The sequence below is a fragment of the Eubalaena glacialis genome, chromosome 12, assembly GCF_028564815.1.
Source record: "Eubalaena glacialis isolate mEubGla1 chromosome 12, mEubGla1.1.hap2.+ XY, whole genome shotgun sequence".
In the NCBI taxonomy this organism is placed as follows: Eukaryota; Metazoa; Chordata; class Mammalia; order Artiodactyla; family Balaenidae; genus Eubalaena; species Eubalaena glacialis.
The window spans coordinates 14,117,216-14,129,664 of NC_083727.1; the positions used below are offsets into that span (position 1 = coordinate 14,117,216).

The following is a 12,449-nucleotide window of genomic DNA, read 5'->3' on the forward strand; positions in this document are numbered from 1 at the left end:
TCACTGTGGGATCAAGGTTTTAGGATCTCTCATTGGCTTTCTAGAATATTCTACCAAATGTGAAAACTGCAAAGATTTTTTTCTAAAACATAAAAAGCCCTAGTTGAATCAGATATGGTGATTTCTGACTCATAACTCTAGGTAATTATAGTTAGTTCCTGAAAGAAAAATGGTAGTTGCCCAGAAGGTTTGAAGAGGGCAGCAGCTGGCTAAGAGGCTTGTTTAGCAGTGTGACTCCTTCACTGTCTAGTGTCTGACACTGCCTTTATCTGCCCAACACTCTTGACCACTTTCCCCCTCTCCACGCCAGGAGTTTTTCAGTCAGCTGGATCAGAGGGTACTCAATGCTTTCCTGAAAGCTTGTGACGAACTCACCGACATTCTCCCTGAGCAGGAACAGCAGGGCCTGCAGGAAGCCGTTAGAAAGCTCCACAAACAGTGGAAGGTGAGTCAGGACAACACGGGAGTGCCGTGTGTCTTGGATGATGGGAGAGAGCGTGCGGGTGTGAAGGTTCAGTTGTCAGAGAAATTTAGAAATCAAGCAAAGTTGTCATAGTTACTTTTCCCATTGAAAAACCTGAACTTGAATAAAACAGGATAAAATATGATAGAATTTTGTTTTTCCTATTTTTAAGTAGCATCAGTTTTATCATAGTACTTACGAGTACTCTTTTTCTTTTCCTGATTATTTTTGGGGGCAGGAACATCAAGGTGTTTAACTTTCTCAGCAACATTTCGTAAACTCTTCCCATCCTAGTTATGTTAGGTATGCTACTGAAATTACAAGAAATATTTCTCATTTCAGTAGCATACCTAACATAATATCTACATTATATATGTATATAAGTATATGTAATTATGTATTATATATATCCATATATATTTGAAGTTTTCAAGGATTTTGCCATCTGGTGTAGCTTGTTATGATTTGAAACATATAAATAAAAACATTGGTTAAGGATTCAATGATGAACAAAGCATATTCCTTTTCCCCCAAAGAGCTTAGATTCCAGTAAGGGAGATGATTAGTTGCAAAATAATAAAAGTATAATATATAATAAGTCCCAAAAATATATTGTGTAGGCAATATATTGATGAAAGCTTTGAAAGAGAGAAGTGGGCCCACTTGGAGAGCGGAAAACAATGAAGCAGGTAATTAGTTTTGAGCTAGGACGTTAAAGAAGCAGCAGATCTGGGGGCGATGGGGACAAAGAAAGAAAGCCGGAGGGTGTGCCAGCGGGGACGCAGGGATCCACGGGGTTCAGCCTGACTGGAGTGTCGTGTGCGGGGCCTGTCGCGTGGAAGCCGACTTGAGAATCTGCATGTCAGGGGAAGCAGCTGCAGGAGAACAGAGACCCTTTGAAGGTGTCGTCCTTGAGGCAGACTGGAGGAAGCTGCTCTAGCAGCAGGTTCACAGTGCTGCTCTGGGAATATTGAGTGGTGAATTTCATACGTACTAGAGGAAGTAGTCATGGGGTCCAGAAAATAGGCAGCTGGAACACTCTCTCTCAGGTCGTGTTATTGATACTTTCTGGATTTTTTTTTAACTTTTTTTTTTGGCTGCGTTGGGTCTTCCTTGCTGCGCGCGGGCTTTCTTTAGTTGCGGCGAGCGGGGGCTACTCTTCGTTGCGGTGCGCGGGCTTCTCACTGCGGTGGCTTCTCTTGTTGCGGAGCACGGGCTCTAGGTGAGCGGGCTCAGTAGTTGTGGCTCGCGGGCTCTAGAGGGCAGGCTCAGTAGTTGTGGTGCACGGACTTAGTTGCTCCGCGGCATGTGAGATCTTCCGGGACCAGGGATCGAACCCGTGTCCCCTGCATTGGCAGGCGGATTCTTAACCACTGCGCCACCAGGGAAGTCCCCGGAATTTTTTTTTTTAATCTCATTAATGTAGACTAAAAAATCAGCCCTTTGCATAAGAAAAACACAGTTAAAGAAATCATTTTTTAAAAAACAACAAGGACCTACTGTATAGCACAGGGAACTGTAATCAATATTTTATAATAAACGATAAGGTAAAAAAAATCTGAAGAAAAGAGATATATATGTACGTATAACTGAATCACTTTGCTGTACACCCGAAACTAACACAATGTTGTGAATCAACTCTGCTTCAATAAAAATTAAAAAAAAGAAATACCTTTTTACTTGCTCAATTTGAAAATTAAAAAAAATAAGATGCTTAAAGAAATCCAGGCTTTTTAAGATGTCTTTGCAGCTTAACATTATCATATATGTACTATGGAATAGAGACTATAATTGAAGGCTGTATTTTATTTTACATACACACACACTTTTAAGCTCTCTAGGATATAATATGTCCTATTCTTTCCAAAGCCCTAACTCATTTTTCTCATCAGTTATCTCAGTGTTTTATTTTAAAGATAATCTTTTAAATCCATAGGAGACAGGTTGGCTAAAATTAAATTGTAGGACTAAAGGTAATGATGAAGCTTATGTTTGTATCAAAGAAGAATGTAAAAAGTTGCTGGCTTGCTCGTTTTCTCAGTGTATGCTCCGAGGAAAAGAAGACATGGCAGGTGGTCGGAGCTGTGGGCTGCTTAATCCTGGCTTTTTCACTGATAATGTTTCCTTGAGTTCCTTCCCTTGTGTAGTGAGTATAATATCTGTCCTTCCTACCTCACAGGGCTGTTGACAGAATTTAAAGGGACACATGCTAGGAAGAGGGTATGTGGAATCAGTGTGTGATTTAAATTTAGATTCAAATCCAGTTTTTCTACTTAACCCTGAGCCTCAGTGGTCTAATCTTTAAAATAGGAACATTAATACCACGTGGGGCTATTGTAAAAATTAAGCAGAATAGTCACTGTGGAAACACCCAACTAACAGCAGGCTGAAAAGATTTGCTGTGGTCCTGGTACTTGGAAAAATACAAAGCACAGCAGCCCGATACAGACAATAGGGATTAAATCATATTGGTCCTAAAGGGACTATTTCAGGTTTTCTGCCACTTCAGTTGGAAATGTACAGAAATGGTATCTTATTTTTCGGAATCGTCCCACGGCATGTAGGATCTTCAAGGAGAAGCTCCATATCATTTGCTTCACCTGAAGATCGAGGTGGAGAAGAACATGTTCTTAGCTTCTGTAGAAGAATGCAGAGCTGAGCTGGACCGAGAGACCAAGCTGGTGCCCCAGGAAGGCAGCGAAAAGATCATCAAAGAGCACAGGGTACGTCCCACACACCCTGAGTGCAGTCCCTCGAAGTCACAATGTTCCTTCAAGCATAGCACTGATACTTTCATTTGGGTCTGAAAACACTCAATAGCTTAATTACTTTATACTGCTAGACTAGATGAGTATCTGCTATGAAAATATGAGTCTTGCATGGATTCTCACAGGGATTATAAAAACGTTTATTGCTCATTAGATCTTCTTCAGTGACAAGGGTCCTCATCATCTCTGTGAGAAAAGGTTACAGCTTATTGAAGAACTGTGTCTGAAACTCCCAGTCCGGGACGCTGTACGGAACACGCCCGAGACCTGTCACGTGACCCTCAAGGAGCTCAGAGCTGCCATTGACAGCACCTACGCGAAGCTGGTGGAAGACCCAGACAAGTGGAAGGACTACGCTAGCAGGTAGTCTTGGGGTTGTTCCCAGAGAAGGATGTAGTCTTTCCTAATTCCGTTAATTCAAACATCGTTGCAAAACAAGCCATGATGTATGTTTCATCTCACGCAATAAAGATGATCAGATGGTACAGTTGTGTTCATGCTCTAGTACAGAAATGCTTCATTTAATTTAAAGAATGAGTTTCAGTCAGAAACAGGGTGAAGCACTTTACTTCCAAGTGACCCAGATGTTGTCTCTTTGAAGCAGAATTAGGCAATCCCTTTCTCCCCGATTTCCTCACATCCCCCAAAAGGGACATCTGCCTCTTTGGGTTTCTGTCTCACTCAGGTGGAGACACGTAAGGCCAGACCTGAGGTGGTACCTTCCTCACTCCCAGGTGCGCAGGCTCTAGGACACATCCTCCTCCACCGCTGATCTCCACCTGCTCTGCCTTCTCTTTCCTTCAAGTGACTGAGCACAGGGGCAGCCATTCCTGTGGAAGGAACCATTGCCAGGAAATTTGTTAATCAGTTTGCTAATCAGTCGAATGAAATCTGTTAACCAATTTTCTAATCAGTTGATTGTTAAATTTCCATAAATAAATTCAAAATAGAAAATGTATTCTAACCATGGGGATATTTTCTCCCTTTAATAAGAAAATACCTGTGTTATTTCAGAATTTCTGAGTTCTCCTCTTGGATATCTGCAAAGGAGACCCAGTTGAAGGCGATTAAGAACGAGGCCATCGATACTGCCAACCATGGAGAGGTTAAATGTGCGGTAGAGGTAAGTTCTGGGCCATTTTTTGTTATTAGAAAATATCCATGAATAAAAAAATAATGATAACAGTCTAACTGATGTTTTCTTTCTATAAAAAAATTAACTTCCTGAAAATTGTCTTAAAATAAGTTTTCTCCTGGTACTGTGGAGAACTGCAGGGGTTTTTTTCTATGGAATCATGTTAGCTTTGAGATTTAGTCATGCTCAGTGGTGCCTCTAATGCAGCTTTAGCTAATGGGGAATCCTGAGAGGAAAATTGCATGCATGGGTGTACAACACAGCAGAGATTTAAGAACTGTCATAGAAAACAAGAACCCTGTAGGTTTTTATACATTTTCAGCTACTCAAAAGCCAGGTTATAGAAAATGAGGGAATTGGGCAAGGTCTCTAAGCATCACTTCTATGTCACTTTCAGCCTGGATTGGATCAGCCTCTGTGAGCACGAGTACCGCCTGATAAACCCAGCCAGGGCAACAGAACCTCAGGCCTGAACCCAGTTTGCATTCTGTGAATGGCACACAGCAATCCTCTCCCTCTTGGCTTGGCTCTTGGTTTTGTAGACACATGCTATGGTGAACATTCTTTATCTTTCAGCATTTTGCACCCTTGCAAGTCACAGAGCTGCTGTTAATGAGAATTTATTTCCTTTCTATTCCTATCCTCTGATTTCCATTTTTTCCTATTAAATTTATAATCCCCTTAAATGCTAAAGGTACTCAACGATATCATGCTACACCTGTAGAAGCATATTTATATTTGCTATTGGTTGCTGTTATAGTACCAAAAAAATTCACATCTTAGAATGAAGAAATCACTTGCTTCTAAAACCAACCATTTTCCTCCATATGCATTTGCCCTGTAAGACCCTGTTGTAGCGGTTGGAGGCCACAGCTCTTTGGGTAGATACCCAAAGCTGGTGTAGGAGGGAGAGGCTGCCCCAGTCACCATTGCCCTTGTCCCTAGACCTACTAGGGCTGTGGCCCGGAGTCTTTCTGGCATCGTCTTGGCCAGTCAACTCTCCCTTCCTGGATTACAGCTGAGCTCCTGTTTGTGCATCTTACTGTCTGGGATATTGACTTCCAAAAACTAACCAAAATGAGGCATAAAATATGAGTTAATGAAGTTAAAATAAATATTTAGGGCATCTATTATAATATTCAACAAGTAAATTCTTCAACAAGAGAAATCCACTAATTTTAAAAAAGACTCTTTCTTTTTTTTTTTTTTTTTTCAAAAAAATACTATGTTCCTTCTAGCTCACAGAAAATAAGGTGACAAAGTATATAATTCCCAATTTCACGTATTCTTCTACAGTACTTTTAGAAGCATCTTTGTTGTGATCAAGGAAATATATAGACATCTAATTATGGAGGTAATTTTTTGGCCCAGAGAGTACTGATTTTACACATTGGGTATTGGGGTTGGGGAAACATTTCTTTCTAGCACTTGTAGACTTTGTTAAAGATGTGAACAAAAAGTGAAATAAGCAGGCATTCTCTTGGTGAATGAATGCCTGGCTCTCCTACCTCCACCTTACAAACCTTCTTAGGTTGAGTACTTTCTTGCTGGAAAGTTATGATTCACAGTTGTATTTTGTTCATCAAAGGTGTTCTTTCATTCCAGGAGATCAGAAATGGTGTGACCAAAAAAGGCGAGACTCTCAGCTGGCTGAAATCCAGGCTTAAAATTTTGATTGAAGTTTCTTCTGAGAATGAAGCACAAAAGCAAGGAGATGAGCTGGCAAAATTATCTAGTTCCTTCAAGGCTCTTGGGATTTTGTTGTCAGAGGTAAAGCATTTACTCATCCTCTAAATGGACAGCCCGGGGTGAAGAATCTGGAAGGTTCCTTTGGGTTGCAGTTTACCAAGTAATTTTATAAAGAATGTGTAGTTTAAACAGAATAGCTCGGATACTTATGTATATGAAGATTGGTGGGGAAGATGAGCAGGATGTTTGCTTTATGGTCTGTGACGTTATTGGATGTTATTTCAGGTTATCTATATTTAAAGTACAAAGCTTATAGATCCACACTTTGACTCTTACTAAAAGCATTCTTTCATGGTCAGTTTAAGGTTAAGAACCCAGGCTTGAGAGTCAAACAAGCCCAGTTCTAGAGCTTAACTCTGATACCCCATTTCCTACATAACCATGACCTTGTCATTTAACATCTCTGGACCTTGATTTCTGTACTTGTAAAACAGGGCTAAAAATACTTACCCCAAAAGGTGGTGTCAAGAACTGAATGCAATGATGTACGTAAAGCACTTAGTACAGTGGCTGGAACAGAGTAAATAACTGATAGCTAGTAATAATAAAATACTCATGTTGAGTCAGCAGGCCAGTAAAGTCTCTTTCAGGCAAGATCTACTCATTTTAGACTTGATATACATTTCAATGTTTATAGTCCTTTGTAGATTTTACAAACCCATCTACTCCATTTCTAGTAGGGCCACGTCTACCCTTGAAAGAATATTTTTACTGACCAGGTTGTCTTACGAATCTGATGAGTTTGTACATGGGAAGATAATGTAAGGATGTAAAGTATAATAAATAGTTAACAGGATTTCTTGAAATCATTTATAAACTAGCATGGAAAAATGATCACTTGGATGACAAAGTTCCCTGATTCTGAAAGATCTGAAATTCTATATAGAGAATTAGATGTCCCTAACCTAACAGTTTGATTGATTGATTTTTCATGAAAATCTAGGTTGAAAAGATGTTAAGCAACTTTGGAGACTGTGTCCAGTACAAAGAAATAGTCAAAAGTTCCCTTGAAGAGTTAATGACTGGCTCTAAGGAAGTCCAGGAAGAAACTGAGAAGATCTTGGACACTGAAAATTTGTTTGAAGCACAGCAACTACTCTTTCATCACCAGGTAGAATGCCTGTTTACTTCAGTGCATTTATGCAAAGTTGTTTAGTTACTGAGAACCAGAGAGATGGAGAGTAAGTCTATCCACTGACTGGAGGGGGGAAGATGGGGAGCTTGGGAGGCAACTCAGATGAATAGTTAAAAAAACTTGGCACTTCTGTTCTCTCTATTAAACATTAAATATTTTAGAACATCTTGCAAGATAAATTCTCAGCCAGAGCGATTTGATGATACCAAAAAGTTTGAGGAATATTGTGGAAGAAAAGTTGATTTTGCTATGAAAACCTCCATAAAATTGTCCTTTGCTAAATTGCTAAATTGTCCTTTTCATAACAGAGAAGGAAAGCATAAACAAACTACTTCATATTTGAGCGCTATTCTTTTATTATGTTGCAATCTTTGCTCTTCAATTTACAACTTTGAATACATCCTGGTTTGAGAAATTATAAATTAACATGAAGTACCAGTCCTTTCTGAAGAGTGTGCTCCTACAAAGGATTAGAACCAGAACTAAAGAAATTCTGGTACATATATTGATAATTAACAATTTTAATCAGCTTTACCTGTCAAACTCAACATAAGTGGAAGTATGATTTTCAAATTAATCTAATGACAGAATTTTAGCTAACTTAATATATAAGAAAATGTTAGCTAATTTTATATGTAATAATATATCAAAATGGAAATTGCATTAAAAGTATATGTAAAAGAGCAGCCTTTAGGCTTTATACTTAATAATTATAAAAAGGCTGTGAGTCCAAAAGAAAATAACGCTTAGTGTTATATTGTTCTCAATCACTGTAAAAGTTTTGTTTGGGTTTCAGTTTACTTTAAATCAGAGAAATATGAGATTATAGATATTTACATTAATATTTAAAAACTCTTCACATTTCTTGGACCAGGTGCTTGGCTATATGGGTGTGTTTACTTTGTGAAAATTCATAAGCTGTATTTTGAGATTTGTGTACCATTCTGTTTGTATATTATACTTCAATAAAAAGTTTATTTTAAAACATAACTTTCCCCAAATATCTCAGACTATTAATCATTCTGAATATACCCTGGAATTAAATCTCTTCATATTAGCATTTTTACAGCATGGATGATTTTAAAAAATTGGAGTTGGTACTTTGTGTTTTTAGGGAGAATATAGTTCTTTAAGGAGAATTATGTCAAATGAATAGTTCTGCCAAATTCCATCTGTAGTATTGCACGAAATATTAAATGTTATCTAAATTAGCACACAATTAAAACACTCTGGCCAAATTAATTATGCTGTTTCCCATTAAAAAACATAAAATATTTGTAAATGATGCCCATCTTTGATTACTATAGAGCCTTCGTTACCATCTTAACTATTCATCCTAAGTTTAAAATGCAGTTAGAGCCCCTGCCGCGGGAGATTGTACCTTTCCGTAACTATTAAAGTGTGGGTGTTTATGTCCCTGCCTGGGTGCTTAGAGAGTTAACATTTCTATCCATCTGTTGAACAAATGCTTCCAGCAAAAGACAAAGAGGATCAATGCAAAGAAGAGGGACGTACAGCAGCAGATCGCACAGGCTCGGCAGGGAGAAGGTGGGCTGCCTGGCCAAGTCCGAGAGGAGCTGCAGAAGCTAGAGAGCACCCTGGACAACGTGGAGCACAGCCGGGAGAAGCAGGAGCGCCGCATCCAGGTAGGAGACCGGAAGTTACGTCATGGGCTGTGTTAACTTCCGGGTTACAGGTTACGCGTCTCCTACTAGCTGGAGCGCAGGTTTATTGTTCCCGCCTCTGAGGCGCCAGCATTCTGTTAAACACTTACACGAGTTATCTCTTTTAATCACAGCATCAGCCTTGTGAGATAGGTACTGTAATTATCACATTTTCCAAGTGTGGATGCTTAAAAACAAAGAGTTAGAGGATTTTCCCTGAAATCACAGAGCAGCGATCAATTGTAAAGACAGGATTTTAATCCACACTTGTCTGAATCCAGAAATTTATGTTGGATTATTTCACTTTTCTGGACAGTCCAGCAGTCACACCTTTATGGTTTATTGTGTCCTTAACACATTAACTTAAAAAAGTTCTTGGATTTTTTTTTTTCCACCTGCTCACTGCCTGCTGCACTTCCTTCTCTCTCTCTCTTTCATCCTTTCTTTTTTTTTGAGAGACCTTGGGAGGGTTTCTTTCTTTTGTCCCTTATCTACAGTTAAGTAATATCCTAAGATTCATAGGACTTTATAGCAGATTAAAAAAACTCAGACTCTTAGGCCATACGTCCTCTTTTGGTAGATGAATTGCGACTCAAAAGGGGAATTCTTATAGAAGACATTAAATTCATTTTTATTCTGTGTAGTTGTTTGACATTTGAACTGAGAGTTAACTGGAAGTTAATAGCCTGACAAATGAATGGAAATGTGACAATATTTTGTGATACATTCTGATAATTCATAACATCATATGTTATTTATTTTTTCTAATTTAGGTCACATTAAGAAAATGGGAGAGATTTGAAACAAACAAAGAGACAGTGGTCAGATACCTTTTTCAAACAGGTTCCAGCCACGAGCGCTTCTTGAGTTTTAGCAGTTTGGAAAGCTTATCTTCAGAACTGGAACAGACAAAGGTATATTGGCAAGACCGTGTAGTCCCTTGGTACCCATTATTCCCAAGAAAAACTGTGTTTCATTTCATTACTTATTATAATTATTTAATCAATTTTTATTGTTTACTTTGATTCACTCTTCAACACATTGGTCAAGTTGCTCTGGGGAATGAAAATATAAATAAGATTGAAACATCAAGATGTTTTCCTTAAAGTGGGAAATAGTTTCCTAATAGATGGATACACTTCTAAAACATCTTTCTGAAGTCAGTGATATTTTGAACTGAAACTTGAAGGGCAGGTAAGACATAGAAAAGCAGAGTTTGGGGCAGAAAACCAACATTCCTGTAATGGAATGTAACGCCATGAAGTATAAACGTGTGAGAAATGGGGATTCTCTGCTATAAAGCAGAAAAGGGGAGTGAAGTTGTAAAGGAAAGTTGGGCCACATCACAAAGACTCTTGAAGGCCTAAAGCGTTACTCTCTAGGCTACATGGAACCGTCAGAGGTTTGTAAGAAGGAGAGTCACATGAGCAGAACTGTCCTTTAGGGAGATGAGTTTTTTTTTTTTTTTTTTTTTTAAAGGTTGCATTTTTTTTTTTTTAATATTTGTTTATTTATTTATTTATGGCTGTGTTGGGTCTTCGTTTCTGTGCAAGGGCTTCCTCTAGTTGTGGCAAGCGGGGGCCACTCTTCATCGCGGTGCGCGGGCCTCTCACTATTGCGGCCTCTCTTGTTGCGGAGCACAGGCTCCAGACGCACAGGCTCAGTAATTGTGGCGCACGGGCCCAGTTGCTCCGTGGCATGTGGGATCTTCCCAGACCAGGGCTCGAACCCGTGTCCCCTGCACTGGCAGGCAGATTCTCAACCACTGCGCCACCAGGGAAGCCCCTAGGGAGATGAGTTTTTTAAGCAGGTGTAGAACATTGAAAGCATAGAACTCTGGAGTCGTGGGTTCTAGTTATAAAGTTATTGCATGCGTACATGAATAGGAACATGAATTAGGGTAATGGGGATGGCAATGGAGATATTGGGACAGATGTAAAAGAGACAAAGTGAAGGAAAAAAGCATGATACCCAAGGTTCTGAGCCTGACAGAGACAATGGGAGCGAGACAGGAAATTGGAGTAGCTGTTGGTGGGGGAAGATGAACAACTGCGTTTTGAACACATTGAGTTTGATGTCCAGTGGGACATCCAAGAGATAATATTTAGTAGATGTGCTTGGTAAGCTCAACCCTGTAAGCTCAAACACCTTGGACACTCAGAGCAGACCAGTAAATTTGTGCGAATCATTTAGAGGAGTTGTACAGGCCCCTTTGGTTCCTATTGCATGTGTTTTGGGTTTATAGAAAGACTAAATTAGTGTAGAAATGTGTTTGTCAATGTATAAGAAAGAACATTCTTACATCCATCCTTTCATAACCTTTAGCAAGGAAACCCCTGTGCTTCTGTTTTCTCACCAGTAAAAGGCTTCTGTGTCTCTTGTACTGTAAATTTGTCACTATTTCTCCTGTTATTAACTCACTGAGGATTTTGAAGTTTTATAAGGCCACAGAATCTTTCAATTCTGTATGATTTTCATCAGCCATTTAAATAGAAAATTATTTTTAATTTTTAATTTTAATTATTTTACATATTAAAAATATATCCGGTGTCTTTTATAAATACAAACACATATATTGTGTGAATTATCACGTGGGTGTTCCTCCTGGGTTCCATCCAGAGTTTCTGATACCCTGCGGCTCTAACTCCTTTGAATTGGTTTACCAGCTATAGATGAAACAAATGTGATCTTTTTGTCTTATTTTTAAAATTCTCCTTGGCCAATAACCTTGCATACTTTGGGATTGATTTAATGATGTGAGCTAACAATTATTGAACATACACTATTTGCTGATCTAATCATTTGATGTTTATCATCTTCTTTAATCACCACAATAATCCTTAGAGATAGGTACCACTATTAATCATGTGGTATAAATGAGGAAATATAAGGTACAAAGTTGTTACTGAATTTATCCAAGATCTCAGGATTACTAACTGGTGAGGTTGGGATGCAAACCCAAGAGGTCTGAGTCTAGAGCTCATAACCTCAGCCACCATATTATATTTTCATTAAAAAACTGAGCTACTTTACTAATTGTTGATATACACTGCTGTACAAGCATATGTCATCTGGAATAATTGTTCTCTGTTTCTCTGCTTACTTGACATTGTTAATATAGCTTTCATGCCTGTTGTAACCCTTGAGTGGTTGTGCTGTGGAACTTGAGGGTTTTCTGTCTTCCAGTGTGTGTTTATAGCAATATCATGTTTAATCTTCACAGTATGGCTTAACTGATGAGATGAAATTTCAAAGAGTGGTGTGACTCAAGGTCCCACAACTAGTTTGTGTGTGAAGGTCAAAGCCAAGTTTCAACTCTAGACCTATCTGATGCCAGAGTCCATTCTTTCCTGCTGCACCCTGCTGCCACTCATATGTCTTCTTAGGCCATAGAGATAAAGCCTTACAACATTATTCTAGTTTTGTTTAATTTGGTTTTTATCAACGTCATTCTGTTCTTCAGATTCTTCTGCATTGTGCTTTCCCCATACGTAGCTCCCACAAAAGGCTCTTAGATTGAATGTATATAAGCATT

At 38.9% G+C, this 12,449-nt stretch overlaps 1 protein-coding gene across 1 annotated transcript in view; it reads left to right on the forward strand.

Moving 5' to 3' along the window:
• The window catches only part of SYNE1 (spectrin repeat containing nuclear envelope protein 1), a 448,877-nt gene that overhangs the window by 152,993 nt on the left and 283,435 nt on the right, over window positions 1–12,449 (forward strand). The window contains exons 23-30 of the mRNA XM_061207647.1: window positions 311–445; window positions 3,028–3,186; window positions 3,386–3,594; window positions 4,246–4,354; window positions 5,972–6,136; window positions 7,059–7,226; window positions 8,726–8,896; window positions 9,688–9,828. Of these exons, the coding sequence (XP_061063630.1) occupies window positions 311–445; window positions 3,028–3,186; window positions 3,386–3,594; window positions 4,246–4,354; window positions 5,972–6,136; window positions 7,059–7,226; window positions 8,726–8,896; window positions 9,688–9,828 (1,257 nt within the window). The remainder of the gene's footprint in view (window positions 1–310; window positions 446–3,027; window positions 3,187–3,385; window positions 3,595–4,245; window positions 4,355–5,971; window positions 6,137–7,058; window positions 7,227–8,725; window positions 8,897–9,687; window positions 9,829–12,449) is intronic.